Here is a 14094-nt window from a genome sequence, read left to right on the forward strand (position 1 = left end):
TTCTCCTCCTGCCCCCAATCCCTTCCAGCATCAGGGTCTTTTCCGATGAGTCAGCTCTCCCCATCAAGTGGCCAAAGTCTTAAGATATGACATAGTTATTTCAGAGGACAGACTCTTGATGTCTTAATCTTTTTTCCTTTAGAATGCTTCATGTCTTTGTAAATTCCAGAATCTCTTGTGGTACTCACTCGCTTTGTAAAGCCCTCTCTACCTGTCCTGGTGGTTTTCGGATCTTGCTGGAGACTGTGTGGGACTTCAGTCCCTCTCTCACAGTAGTGTTTATTTTGTCTTATTTGTTTCTTCCTCAAAAACTCCAACTGGCTTTTGAGAAACTAACCTCTGTAATGTAATGTCTCCTGCCCTTTGTATTTCTTAGAACCTTTTTGTGGTGGGCCAGATAGTGATGAGTTGATTTATTTTTCCCTTTTAGTAAAAGGGATTATATTTTCATCAGTTTTTATAAAACAGAAGAGGAACCGTATTTTATCAATGTTTATAAGATGTAGATAAAAAGAATGTCAGAGGTTTCTTAAAATGTCTTCCCACATGTAACATTACTGCTCATTTTCTGATGAGTTTTCTGACATGTAAAAATACACATGCAGAAAGGCAATGGTTATAATTTTATGAATAATTGCAACTCTGAGCCTTTTTATGTTGAGCATTTGAAAATTGTCTTATGTTTTCTTCAATTTTAGGTCCGGAGACTGAAATCTCATCCCTCCATCATCACATGGAGTGGGAATAATGAAAATGAAGCTGCACTAATGATGGGTTGGTATGATACAAAGCCCGGCTACTTGCAAACCTACATCAAAGACTATGTGACACTGTACGTGAAAAACATCCGAACGATTGTCTTAGAAGTAAGTTCGTGGACTCCCCTGGTGGTCCAATCATTAAGATTCCATGCTTCCAGTGCAGGGGCTGTATGCTGGATCCCTAGCCGGGGAACTGAGATTCTATGTGCCTCTCAGTGTGACCAAAAAATTTTTTTAAAAAGCAGTGGAGTCCCTAAACTCAGCGTGCCTCAGTGTAACACAGCTTAGTACATGCGTAGCACTCAATGAATCCGTCTGTGTCATCCCAGTAGGAACTGGGATGTGGGGGAGAAAGAACCAGTACAATGCTGTGCTCATGCTTGCCGTGCCAGAAGTAATAAAATGATCTTAGCTAGATCTTCTAGATAACTTGCTGCAGCTTCTACATTGAGCACTTGTTGCCTCACTTTGCACTCTTATGTTATGGAAATGGCTCCTTTCCTGAAGTCTCATGAACCAACCTCTGCTGGCTTCAGGCTCTTCTTCTGTAGCTTCCTTACCTCTCTCACTCAGCCTTCATAGAATTGAAGAGAATTAGGGCCCAGCTCTGGAATAGGCTTTGGCTTAAGAGTGTATGTGGCTGTTTTGATCTATCCAGAACTTCTCCATATCAGCAATAAGACTGTTTCATTTTCTTATCACTCATGTTTTCACTGAAGTAGCACTTTTAATTTTCTTCAAGAAGTTTTCCTTTGCATTCACAACTTGGCTGGTGAATAGAAGTGAATAGACCTCAGGTGAAAGAGGCCTATCTTCTGGCCTATCTTGGATTTTGACATGCCTTCCTCACAAATTGAATCATTTCTAGCTTTTGATTTCAAGGAGAGGCATATTTTCTTGCTTTCACTTGAACACTTACTTGGCCTAATTTCAATACTGTTGTGTCTCAGGGAACAGGAAGGCCTGAAGAGAATGGCTGGTCTCTTCAGTCCCTCATGGGGGAATGGCTTGCCAGTGGAGCAGTCAGAACACCCACGACACTTAAGGATTAAGTTTGCCATCTTATGTGGGTGGGGTTCGTGGTGTCCCAAAACAATTACAGTAATAACCTCAAAGATCACTGATAACAGATCACTATAACAAGCATAGTAATAGTTTAAAAGTTGGAGTTATTGTATAAATTACCAAAATGTGACACAGATACAAAATGAGCAGATGCTGTAGGAAAATGGCACTGATAGACTCGCTGGAGGCACAGTTGCCCCAAACCTTCAATTGTAGTAAAAATGCTGGGCCTGTCCTGCCTTTTAAAAAATGTATACACTTAAATATCCCATTAGATTTGCTTTGCCATCAAATGACTACCACAACAATTAATAGATTGCTGCTGCTAAGTCGCTTCAGTCGTGTCCGACTCTGTGCGACCCCATAGACGGCAGCCCACCAGGCTTCTCCGTCCATGGGATTCTCCAGGCAAGAACACTGGAGTGGGTTGCCATTTCCTTCTCCAATGCATGAAAGTGAAAAGTGAAAGTGAAGTTGCTCAGTCATGTCTGACTCTTAGCGACCCCATGGACTGCAGCCCACCAGGCTCCTCCATCCATGGGATTTTCCAGGCAACAGTACTAGAGTGGGGTGCCATTGCCTTCTCCAATTAATAAGAGAATCCCAATATTTGGTGGGAATGACAATTATAACACTGGCAGGGATATTTCAAGACATTAAAAATCTGAAACATGGTTTTGGTTTTCTAAGATATAATTTCTGTAACCCTAAGGTCCTTGACTACTTACATATAGTCTAAGAGGAAATCTTCCTGTGAGCTTTAAAAGGAAAAAAAGTAAGACATAGAATGATCACATGTAACCTCATACAATTCACAAAACATCCATAATAATAATTAGGAAAATCTGAATGAAAGATGTGATAATAGAACTTTTTAATGGATAGGGTTTTTGAAAATAGAAGAAATGATGCATTTGAAAATCACTTTATGATAAAGTGATTTGGCAGATACATATACAATATATCTTCTATCACCCTGTGTAATTTTAAAATTGGATCATTGTTTAATTCACTTTAAATGTGATGTACTAATGCTTATACACTAGTATTAAAGGCATTATAATTCTTTGAGTGATTTTTAATTTTCAAAATAGCAAAAGAAATTTTTTGACATATAAGAATGCAATTATCCAGCATTTAATCTTCCCTTTTTTGTTGTCTAAAATGATGACAAAGTAAAATCATAGAAAATAAAACTAAATGTTTATATTTCAGTATCTACTGTGTATTTTCAGGTTTTAAGGCCCTCACTGAGTTTCATGACACTTTCAAATAGTAATATTCGGTCACATATAGAGATTCATATCCAATCAAGTTCGCTTTGATACAGAGGCCTATAACCTGATGAATGTAGGATGATGGAATTTTGTCTAGAGATTCTGAGGGCATGGGTTTTCTGACTTAACTTGTAGGTAGATAGAGGAAATGTCTGTTTATTGGCTACGTTATTAAAATAGGCTAATGTATTCTGTGATAACACAACAAACCCCAAATTTCCATGGCTCAGAACAATGAAACTCATTTCTTCCGTATGCTCCATGTCACTGGCAGGAAAGTTTTGCTTTCTATCGCGTGACATGAACTCCACTGTAGTTTTTAGTATATTTTCAGTATTTGCAACTATCATCGCTATCTAAAATATACTGCATCTGTTAACACTGATTCCCGATTTGTGTTCCGCCTTCTCCCAGGCAAATGTTAATCTGCTTTCTTTCTCTATGGAGGTGCCTATTCTGGACATTTCATATAAGTAAAGTCACACAATAGGTAGTCTTTTGTGATTGGCTTCTTTCACTTAGCAAAATATTTTAGTTTCATCCATGTTGTAGCATGTATCAGTACTTCATTCCTTTTTATTGTCAAATAGTATTTTATTATACGGGTATCCCACATTTGTCTATCCATTAGTTGATGGGCATTTGTATTATTTCCACTTTTTGGATATTTTAAAAAGTTTTGTTGAAGTATAGTTGGTTTACAATGTTGTGTTGATTTCTTCCATGTAGCAAGATAACTCAGTTATATCTATAATATATATGATTTTTCATATTCTCTTGCATATGGATTGTCATAGGGTCTTGAATACAGTTGCCTGTGTTATACAGTAGGACATTATTGTTTATCCATCCTGTATATAATTGTTTGCCTCTGCTAATCTCAAACTCCTGTTCCTTTCCTCTCCTACCTCCCCTCCCGCTTGGCAACCACAAGTCTACTCTCTATATCTGTGAGTCTGTTTTCTGTTTCATAGTAAAATACATCAGTTTGTATTTTAGATTCCACATATTAGTGGTATAATGATATTTGTCTCTCTCTCTCTGACTTAACTCCATTTAGTATGATAACCTCTAGGTTCCTAGGAAAAATGGTGTGCCTGTCATGCTTTTTTTTTAAAAAAAAAAATTGTTTACTTACTATTGGCTGTGCTGGGTCTTTGCTGTGCGGGCTTTCTCTAGTTGTGGAAGAGGGGGCTACCCTTCCTTGGGGCGCACAGGTTTCTCAATGTGGCGGCCTCTTTTGCTGCTGCGCACACGATGTAGGGCGTGTCGCTCAGTAGCTGCAGCACACGGGCTCAGTATTTGCGACTCTCAGGCTCTAGACCACAGGCTTAGTAATCGTGGTGCACGGGCTTAGTTGCTCCGAGGTAGGTAAGATCTTCCCAGATCAGGGATCAAACCCATGTCCCTCACACTGGCAGACAAGTGCTCCACCACTTAGCCATCAGGGAAGCCCTGCCATGCTTTTTAATGAAGTAGAATTTTAAGAATCTGTTTTGAAAATGCAACAGTTTGAATATTGATGTATATTTTTCTGTACTTTTTTTTTAGTGCAGTCCAGTAATGCAACATATGAAAGGATTCATGAATTGACTTCTTTGAGAATTAACCTGTCTGTGAAACTTAGCACATGTACACCAATATTGCACTTTGAATCACAGGTTGTCATGAACTCTTTGGAGGCTATCCATGGATCCCCAAAGGCTGAGAATGTCTGCATTAGATGCTTTATTGATACCCTGCTTCTTTCCCTCCCCTGCCTTTTAGTTCTTTAAGATACTAATACAGTGACTGTGCATGTGCTAAGTTGCTCAGTCGTGTCCAGCTCTTTGGGACCCTGTGGACTGTAGCCCGCCAAGCTCCTCTGTCCATGGGATTCTCTAGGCAAGAGTACTGGAGTGGATTGCCATGCCTTTCTCCAGGGGATCTTCCTGACCCAGGGATCAAAGCTGCATCTCTTATGTCTCCTGCATTAGCAGGCAGTTTCTTTACCAATAGTGCCACCTGGGAAGCCCCAGTATAGTGACCACTGTGAATTAATTTTCTAATGATAAGCTAGTCATAATTCAAGCTCTATTTAGTCATAATGCCCTGTTCTTTTGCCCTGCTGGATTTGATTTGCTAAGATTTTGGTAGGATTTTAAAATTTATATTCACAAGTAAAATTGGTCCCTAATAGCTCAGTAAGTAAAGAATCCTCCTTCAATGCAGGAGACACAAGAAATGCAGGTTCAATCCCTGGGTTGGAAAGATGCACTGGAGAAGGAAATGGCAACCTACTCCAGTATTCTTGCCTGGAAAACCTCATGGTCAGAGGAGCATGGAAGTTTACAGTCCAAGGGGTCTCGAAGAGTCAGACACAACTGAGCAATTAAACCACCACCTGTTGCCCAGGAGTAGAATTGGGTGGCTGGTGACAGAGGTGATAAGAATTGTAAACTCATTCCTAGAGGAGCCAAATTTGTTTTTAAAAATTGAATCTAGTAGATGAGACTCACAAAGAAAGACGAGGGGACTCTAGAAATAGGAGAATGGATGTTGGGTCTCATAACATTTATATTCAGTATTAAAAATGTTACCTAAACATAATTATTCAGTTCGGTTCAGTCATTTAGTCATATCCGACTCTTTGCGACCCTATGAGCTGCAGCATGCCAAGCCTCCCTGTCTAGCACCAACTCCCGGAGTCCACCCAAACTCATGTCCATTGAGTTGGTGATGCCATCCAACCATCTCATCCTCTGTCGTCCCCTTCTTCTCCTGCCCTCAGTCTTTCCCAGCATCAGGGTCTTTTCCAATGAGTCAGCTCTTCACATCAGGTGGCCAGACTGGAGTTTCAGCTTCAGCATTAGTCCTTCCAACACCCAGCACTGATCTCCTTTAGGATGGACTGGTTGCATCTCCTTGCAAGAAATATTTGGGCCATGGGACCCAGCTTGTAGTGTTTGGGGTGCATGTGCTAATACTCACCTCACAGAATGAGTTAGGGGCCTTTTCCATTTTAATGTCTAGGAACAATATAAATAAAATAGAGATTATTGGCTTTGCTGAGACAAATTCACCCATGTAACAGTCTGGACATGCCAGACTGGACATGTAACAATGACTTGGGGGGTGGGCAGAGGTTTTATTTTAGTTTGTTTTTTATTGAAGTACAGCTGATTTACAATGTTGCATTAATTACTGCTGTACAGCAAAGTGATTCAGGTATATATACACACATATATATATACACACATACCCTTTTTAAAATATTCTTTTCCACTGTGGTTTATTATAAGATACTGAATATAGTTCCCTGTGCTATACAGTAGGACTTTGTTATTTATCCATTGTATGAATATATATATAAAAGCTTACATCTGTTAACCACAACCTCTCACTCTATCCCTCCCCCAACTCTCACTCCATTGGCAACCACCTGTCTGTTCATTATGTCCGTGATTCTGTTTCATAGGTTCATTTGAATTATATTTCATATTCCACATATAAACGATATCATATATTTATCTTTCTCACTTCACTTAGTATGATCATCTCTGGTTGCATCCATGTTGCTGCAAATAGCATTATTTCACTCTTTTTTATGACTGAGCAGTATTCCATTGTATATATGCATTAAACCTTCTTTATCCATTCATCTGCTGATAGACATTTAGGTTGTTTCCATGTCATGGCTATAGAGTTGCATGTATCTTTTTGAATTATAGTTTTGTCTGAATATGTGCCTGGGAGTGGCTTTGCTGAATCGTATGGTAATTCTGTTTTTAGTTTTCTGAGGAGCTTTCATACTGTTTTCCACAGGGACTGCGCCAATCTGCATCCTAGGGTGCATATTTTTTTTTTAACCCTCATGTATTTAATTTTTCCTGTAGTTAGTGTCCAATTTGGGTTTATAACTTCTAAAGCTATAGATACTTAGGTTTTCTAGAAACATAGTATTGCATCTAGAATTTAGAAGTATCCATGTAAGTCGACATTCTTTATTTTAGAATATGTAAGCTGGAAGCATCTGTTCAGACTGAGAGATCTTTATGTGAAGAAACTTCAGTGAGGATTCATGAAAAACATAGGTTCAAAGTTTTTGCTTATCTGTTATGCTAAGTAGTCATGTGTCATGAAGAGTTTTTTAATTCACAAAATGTGATGGTATAAGCTTTAACATTATGTAGAACACTTTTCTGTTTACTCACAGTATTGGTATCATGTTTTTCGTACCTGACAGTTTTACACAATGGATGTTAATGTCAGAATTTTCATTTCGTAGCTTAGTGCTTAAGAGCACGTGACTCCAAGTCCTGGCTGGGCCACATACTGTCCATAGTAAACTTGGATAAATTACTTAATCTCCATTTTCCCATCTAAGAGTCAGCAACTCTTAAAAGATGTTGTGTAGATTAAGTGAGGTAGTGGATGGAAGGTGATTACACAGATTCTGGCACACAGCGGACTTTGACTTAATGCTTATCATCAGTATCATCTTCGTTGGTTTCCCTCAGCAATCTCTGGTTTTAACACTACACTGTTGAACTTAAAAAAAATTAGTCTGTGTGTACCACTTCTTATCCATCTTTTAAATGGAAGCTTGATGCTTTTCTCACAAGGGATCTTTGTTTTTATTTATTTAACTTTTTTACAAGCTGTTATTTTTTTAGAAACATAGTTATATTGCCATCTTGAACAGGAACCACTTCTTTCCTCCTTTCTTTCTTCCCACTCTCCCTCCCTCCCTTCCTTCTACAAACAGCTTGTGACATCTTAGTTTCCCAACCAGGGGCCTGGCCCATGGCAGGGAAAACACCAAGTCTTAACCACTGGATTACCAGGGAATTTCTCAAGGGAATCTGTGTTTTTGTTTTTGTTTTTTTTTTTTCTTTAATGATTTTGTGAGCAGTAAGTGATGTTTGCTAATTTATTTCAAGATGGACAGGATTAAGTGCTATATAGTCATAACTGTTGTCATTTGTATCAAAGTATAAAGTATTTAGGAGTCACGTACATTTGGGCTCCCCAGGTGGTGCAGTGGTAAAGAATCCGCCTACCAATGCAGGAGCCTCAGGAGACGTGGGTTCAATCCCTGCGTCTGGAAGATCCCCTGGAGTAAGAAAGGGGAACCTGCTCCAGCATTCTTGCCCAGAAAATTCCACGGACAGAGGAGGCTGGCAGGCTACAGTCGATGGAGTCGCAAGAGAGTTGGACACAACTGAGCACACAGACCCAGCACACAAAGCATTTAAGGAAAAGGACCGTAAATTGGTTCATCCACACACTTACAAAATGATCAGTCTTCTTTTGCAATTCATGCTTTTTAAAGAACAGTCATTCTCTAAACATTCTCTGTTCAAATGGTTATTTGAACCAAGGTATCTCTTGGTTCAAAGAACCATTTAAGGTCATGATCTAGAAAGAAATCATCTGTGAGATCTGAGACTAAAAATCAAACAAAAAGCAGCAATTATACAAAAATGGAAATAAATCGTAGTGCATTATCACAGGTGGATATTTTTAGGCAGAGACTCTTTAGTAATTTTACTGACTGGCTTAACTTATCAAATTATTCAAGAATCTGGAATAATGGAGGGAAACCAATCAAGCTTGATTGTTAAGATCAGTTGATCAGCCTTTTCCAATTTTACTTTAAAGCCATTATAATAGAATATTGTTTAAAATTTTATTCCCTATAATCTTACCATGCTTTTTAATATTTTAAAATTCAACCAGAATTTGCTGGATATATATTTCTAGGAGCAAAGCCTCGTTCTCAATGCTGTGGGGAACCTGTTATCCTCGTGGAGCTTATAGCTCTTGGGAGACATGAAAAGAAATACCAGCTCCACATGGCCGAGTGAAAGAAGTGCTATGAAAAATGTAGTCCAAAATGTTAGCAATTGTATGGAAGAACCAGTCGTTTTAACTGGAAGGATCTAGAAAGGCTTTCAATTATAAGGTGACATTCAAACCAAGCCTTAAAGGTAGGGTAGAATTTGAGGCAAAGTGGTTGTTCTTTAGGTATTTTAGGCCATGTCAAGAAAGGTGAAAAGATGTGAAAACAGGGATGGATAGGAAGCAGCAAGCACTGCCCAGTGCTTGAAGCAAAGGACTTGTGGATTGGTGTGGAGAGTCAAAGACAGAAAAGGCAGTTTGGAAACAAATCTTCAAAGGACTTTGAATCACGTTAGGGAGTTGGGCTTCATTCAGTAGATAGTGGGAAGCTAGTAGACATTTGTGGGGAGGGGAGGAATTTTATATGATCCATGTCCTAGATGGTACTATTGTTGTTGTTCAGTCAGCCCATCATGTCTGACTTTTTGTGACCCCATGGACTGCAGCTCACCAGGCCTCTCTGTCCCTCACCATCTCCCGAAGTTTGCCCAAGTTCATGTCCATTGCATTGGTGATGCCATCCAGCCGTCTCATCCTCTGATGCCCTCTTCTCCTACTGCCCTCAATCTTTCCCAGCATCAGGGACTTTTCCAATGAGTCAGCTGTTTGCATCAGATGACCAAAATACTGGAGTTTCAGCATCAGTCCTTCCAATGAGTATTCAGGGTTGATTTCCCTTGATCTCCTTGCTGTCCAAGGGACTCTCAGGAGTCTTCTCTAGCACCACAGTTCAAAGGCATCAGGTCTTCAGTGCTCCACCTTCTTCATGGTCCAGCTCTCACAGCCTTGACTCTACGGGCTTTTGTTGGCAGAGTACTGTCTCTGCTTTTTAACACACTGTTTAGGTTTGTTGTGGCTTTCCTGCGAAAAAGCAAACATCTTCTGATTTCATGGCTGCAGTCACCATCTCCAGTGAATTTAAAGCCCAAAAAGAGGAAATCTGTCCCTAGTTGCACCTTTTTTCCCTTTTATTTTCCATGAAGTAATGTGGCCGGATGCCACGATCATAGTTTTTTTTAATATCCAGTTTTAAACTGGCTCTTTCAGTCTCCATCTTCCCCCTCATCAAGATGCTCTTTGGTTCCTCTTCACTTGCACTTGCAGAGGAACTTGCAGTTCCTCTTCACCACTTCACATGCAGTGGTATCATCTGCATGTCTGAGGTTGTTGATGTTTCTCCTGCCTGTCTTGATTCCAGCTTGTAACTCATGAAGCCTGGCATTTCTTATGATGTGTTCAGCATATAGATTAAACAAACAGGGTGACAGCAGACAGCCCTGTCATACTCCTTTCTCAATCTTGAATCAGTCCGTTGTTCCATACAGGGTTCTAACTGTTGCTTCTTAACCTGCATACAGGTTTCTCAGGAAACAGGTCAGATGGTCTGGTATTCCCATCTCTTTAAGAACTTTCCACAGTTTATTATGATCCACACAGTCAAAGGCTTGAGCATGGTCTATAAACAGAGGTAGATATATTTCTGGAATTCCCTAGCTTTCTCTATGATCCAGCGAATGTTGGCAATTTGATCTCTGGTTCCTCTTCCTTTTCTAAACGCAGCTTGGACACCTGGAAGTTCTTGGTTCACATAATGCTAAAGCCTAGCATGCAAGATTTTAAGCATGACCTTACTACCATGGGAGAGGAGTGCAATTGTCCAATGGTTAGCACATTCTTTAGTACGACCCTTCTTGGGAATTGGGATGAGGATTGACCTTTTCCAGTCCTGTGGCCACTACTCAGTCTTCCAGATTTGCTGACATATTGGATGCAACACCTTGATGGCATCATTCTTTAGGGTTTTGAATAGCTCTACTGGAATTCCGTCACATCCACCAACTTTATTAACAGCAGTGCTTCCCTAAGGCACACTTGACTTTACACTCCAGAATGGCTGGCTCTGGCTGACCACACCATTGTAGTAATCCAGTTCATTAAGATCTTTTTTTACATACTTCTCCCTTGTCCTGTGCATTCTTCCCATCTATTCTTGATCTCTTCAGTGTCTACTACGTCTTTACCATTTCTAATCTTTATTGTGCCCATCTTTGGGCAAAATGTTCCCTTGATATCTCCAATTTTCCTGAAGAAATCTCTAGTCTTTCCCCTTCTGTTGTTTTCTTCTAATTTTATACTCTGTTCATTGAAGAAGGCCTTCTTGTCTCTCTGTACTGTCTTTTGGAAATCTGCATTTAGTTGGGTATATCTTTCCCTTTCTGGTACTATTACTAACAAAGAACTAGTGAGGTGAGAGATTCTAGGTGAGAAAACGAGTTATAATAATTGAAAATTCCAAGTTATTGGGAATATTATATGCCAGGCATTGATAGATTATGCTTATTATATTAACATAGTAATGATAAAGGTGCTTTGTAGGATTTATTTAAGGACCCTGGAATGTAAGTAATGTAATCTTGATTTTAGAGATGAAGACACTGGAGGGTTAGATGAATTGTTCAAGGTCATATAAGTCATAGGTAGTGGGGCTGGAAATGAGGTGATGGGAAAAAAAAAAAAAAATTGATCCCGAGCAAGTGAGTGTGAGATGTGAGAGAGAGGAATAAATGGAAGATGATTCCTACTTAAGCACTTTTTATGAAGGTAGGAGGCATAGGCAAGTAGGTTTGGGATAAGTAAATAAGGTGTTCTGCTTTGAAAGATTAGATTTGAGATGTCGGCAGGACAAGCCAGGTGGAATCTGGAGCCAGGTTATTGGAAACTGAAATATGAGGGTGAAGTGATCTGGGAGCAATCAGAACATTGGTAAGAGGGCAGCCTTGGGAAAAGGTATAGAGCAGGAGAGGCTGAAGAGAGTGACGTCCATCCAAGAATGGAGAGGGGAGCTGGAGAAGGAATGATCGGAAAGGTTTGGGGAAACCGGAATGTGAAAGAGTAGTGAACAAGCAGTCAGGAGTGGGGAGAATGCCAGAAAGTAGTAAGTAGGTCATTTATTGCATACCAGAGGGGGAAGAGTGTGGGGACTCTTGCTTCATTTGGGAAATAGAAGTTCATGGGTAGTTTATGAAAAATCCAAAAACAATTTCAGTGGATTGGAATGCTCAGGAATTGAGTGACAGGGGTTGAGAAAGGAATGGGTGGTAAAGAAATCTGATGGGCTGCAAGAGATTGGGGGATTTGTTTTTTTTAATTAGGATATGGAAAGTCCTTAAGCTGATGGAAAGGACAGTGGAGAGATTTTTTAAAAGAGCAGACGATAATTTACTGGTGTTAATTCCAAAATGAAATCAAAAGACGACCAGAGGACTATGGAGAAGCTGGCAAAGAGAAAGAATAAGGGTTTTCACCCAGTGACAAAAGAGAAATGAGAAAAGAAAAAAATGGGTGAATATACCAAGAAGAAGTAAGAATTCTAATGGAGAAAAGTTGAGAAAATTATTTTCTGAAAACCTATTTCTCAGGGAGGCCTTATTGGCTTTCTGCAATATGTTTTATATTTTGAAAGAGCCCTGCACTTCTCCTTTAAAACATTCATCACACTTTTATACTTGCTCAGCATTTGGTTTCGCCACTAGATTTCAGTCTACTCTTTTTTATTTGTTTTAATTGGAGGCTAATTACAATATTTTGGTTTTTGCCATACATACACATGAATCAGCCATGGGTGTACATGTCTCCCCCATCCTGAACCCCCTCCCACCTCCCTCCCCATCCCATCCCTCAGGGTTATCCCAGTGCACCAGCCCTGAACACCCTGTCTCATGCATCAAACCTGGACTAGCGATCTATTTCACATATGATAATATACATATTTCAATGCCATTCTTTCAAATCATCCCACCCTTGCATTCTCCCACAGAGTCCTAAAAGTCTGTTCTTTATATCTGTGTCTCTTTTGCTTTCTCGCATATAGGGTCATGGTTACCATCTTTCTAAATTCTATGTATATGCGTTAATATATTGTATTGGTGTTTTTCTTTCTGACTTACTTCACTCTGTATAATAGGCTCCAGTTTCATCCACCTCATTAGAACTGATTCAAATGCATTCTTTTTAATTCTGAGTAATATTCTATTGTGTATATGTACCACAGCTTTCTTATCCATTCGTCTGCTGATGGACATCTAGGTTGCTTCCATGTCCTGGCTATTATAAACAGTGCTGTGATGAACATTGGGGTACATGTGTCTCTTTCAGTTCTGGTTTCCTCGATGTGTATGCCCAGCAGTGGGATTGCTTGGTCATATGGCAGTTCTATTTCCATTTTTTTGAGGAATCTCCATACTGTTCTCCATAGTGGCTGTACTAGATTGCATTCCCACCAACAGTGTAAGAGAGTTCCTTTTTCTTCACATCCTCTCCACCATTTATTGCTTGTAGACTTTTGGAAAGCAGCCATTCTGACCTGTGTGTGATGGTACTTCATGGTGGTTTTGATTTGCATTTCTCTGATAATGAGTGATGTTGAGCATCTTTCCATGTGTTTGTTAGCCATCTGTATGTCTTCTTTGGAGAAATGTCTGTTTAGTTCTTTGGCCCATTTTTTGATTGGATCACTTATTTTTCTGGAATGGAGCTGCAGGAGTTGCTTGTATATTTTTGAGATGAGTCCTTCATCAGTTGCTTCATTTGCTATTATTTTCTCCCATTCTGAAGGCTGTCTTTTCACCTTGCTTATAGTTTCCTTCATTGTGCAAAGGCTTTTAAATTTAATTAGGTCCCATTTGTTTGTTTTTGCTTTTATTTCCAATATTCTGGGAGGTGGGTCATAGAGGATCCTGCTGTAATTTATGTCAGAGAGTGTTTTGCCTATGTTCTCCTCTAGGAGTTTTATAGTTTCTGGTTTAACTTTAGATCTTTAATCCATTTTGAGTTTATTTTTGTGTATGGTGTTAGAAAGTGTTCTGTTTTCATTCTTTTACAAGTGGTTGACCAGTTTTTGCAGCACCACTTGTTAAAGAGATTGTCTTTTCTCCATTGTATATTCTTGCCTCCTTTGTCAAAGATAAGGTGTCCATAGGTGCATGGATTTATCTCTGGGCTTTCTATTTTGTTGCATTGATCTATATTTCTGTCTTTGTGCCAGTACCATACTGTCTTGATGACTGTAGCTTTGTAGTATAGTCTGAAGTCAGGCAGATTGATTCCTC

The 14094-nt window shown here is 39.5% G+C and overlaps 1 protein-coding gene across 1 annotated transcript in view; it reads left to right on the forward strand.

The window, feature by feature from the left end:
- MANBA (mannosidase beta) overlaps window positions 1-14094 on the forward strand; it is a 125701-nt gene that overhangs the window by 62780 nt on the left and 48827 nt on the right. Inside the window, exon 11 of the mRNA XM_005899815.2 lies at window positions 699-866. Coding sequence (XP_005899877.2) covers window positions 699-866 — 168 coding nt within the window. The remainder of the gene's footprint in view (window positions 1-698; window positions 867-14094) is intronic.

Source organism: Bos mutus, chromosome 6 (genome assembly GCF_027580195.1).
Source record: "Bos mutus isolate GX-2022 chromosome 6, NWIPB_WYAK_1.1, whole genome shotgun sequence".
Taxonomy (NCBI): domain Eukaryota; kingdom Metazoa; phylum Chordata; class Mammalia; order Artiodactyla; family Bovidae; genus Bos; species Bos mutus.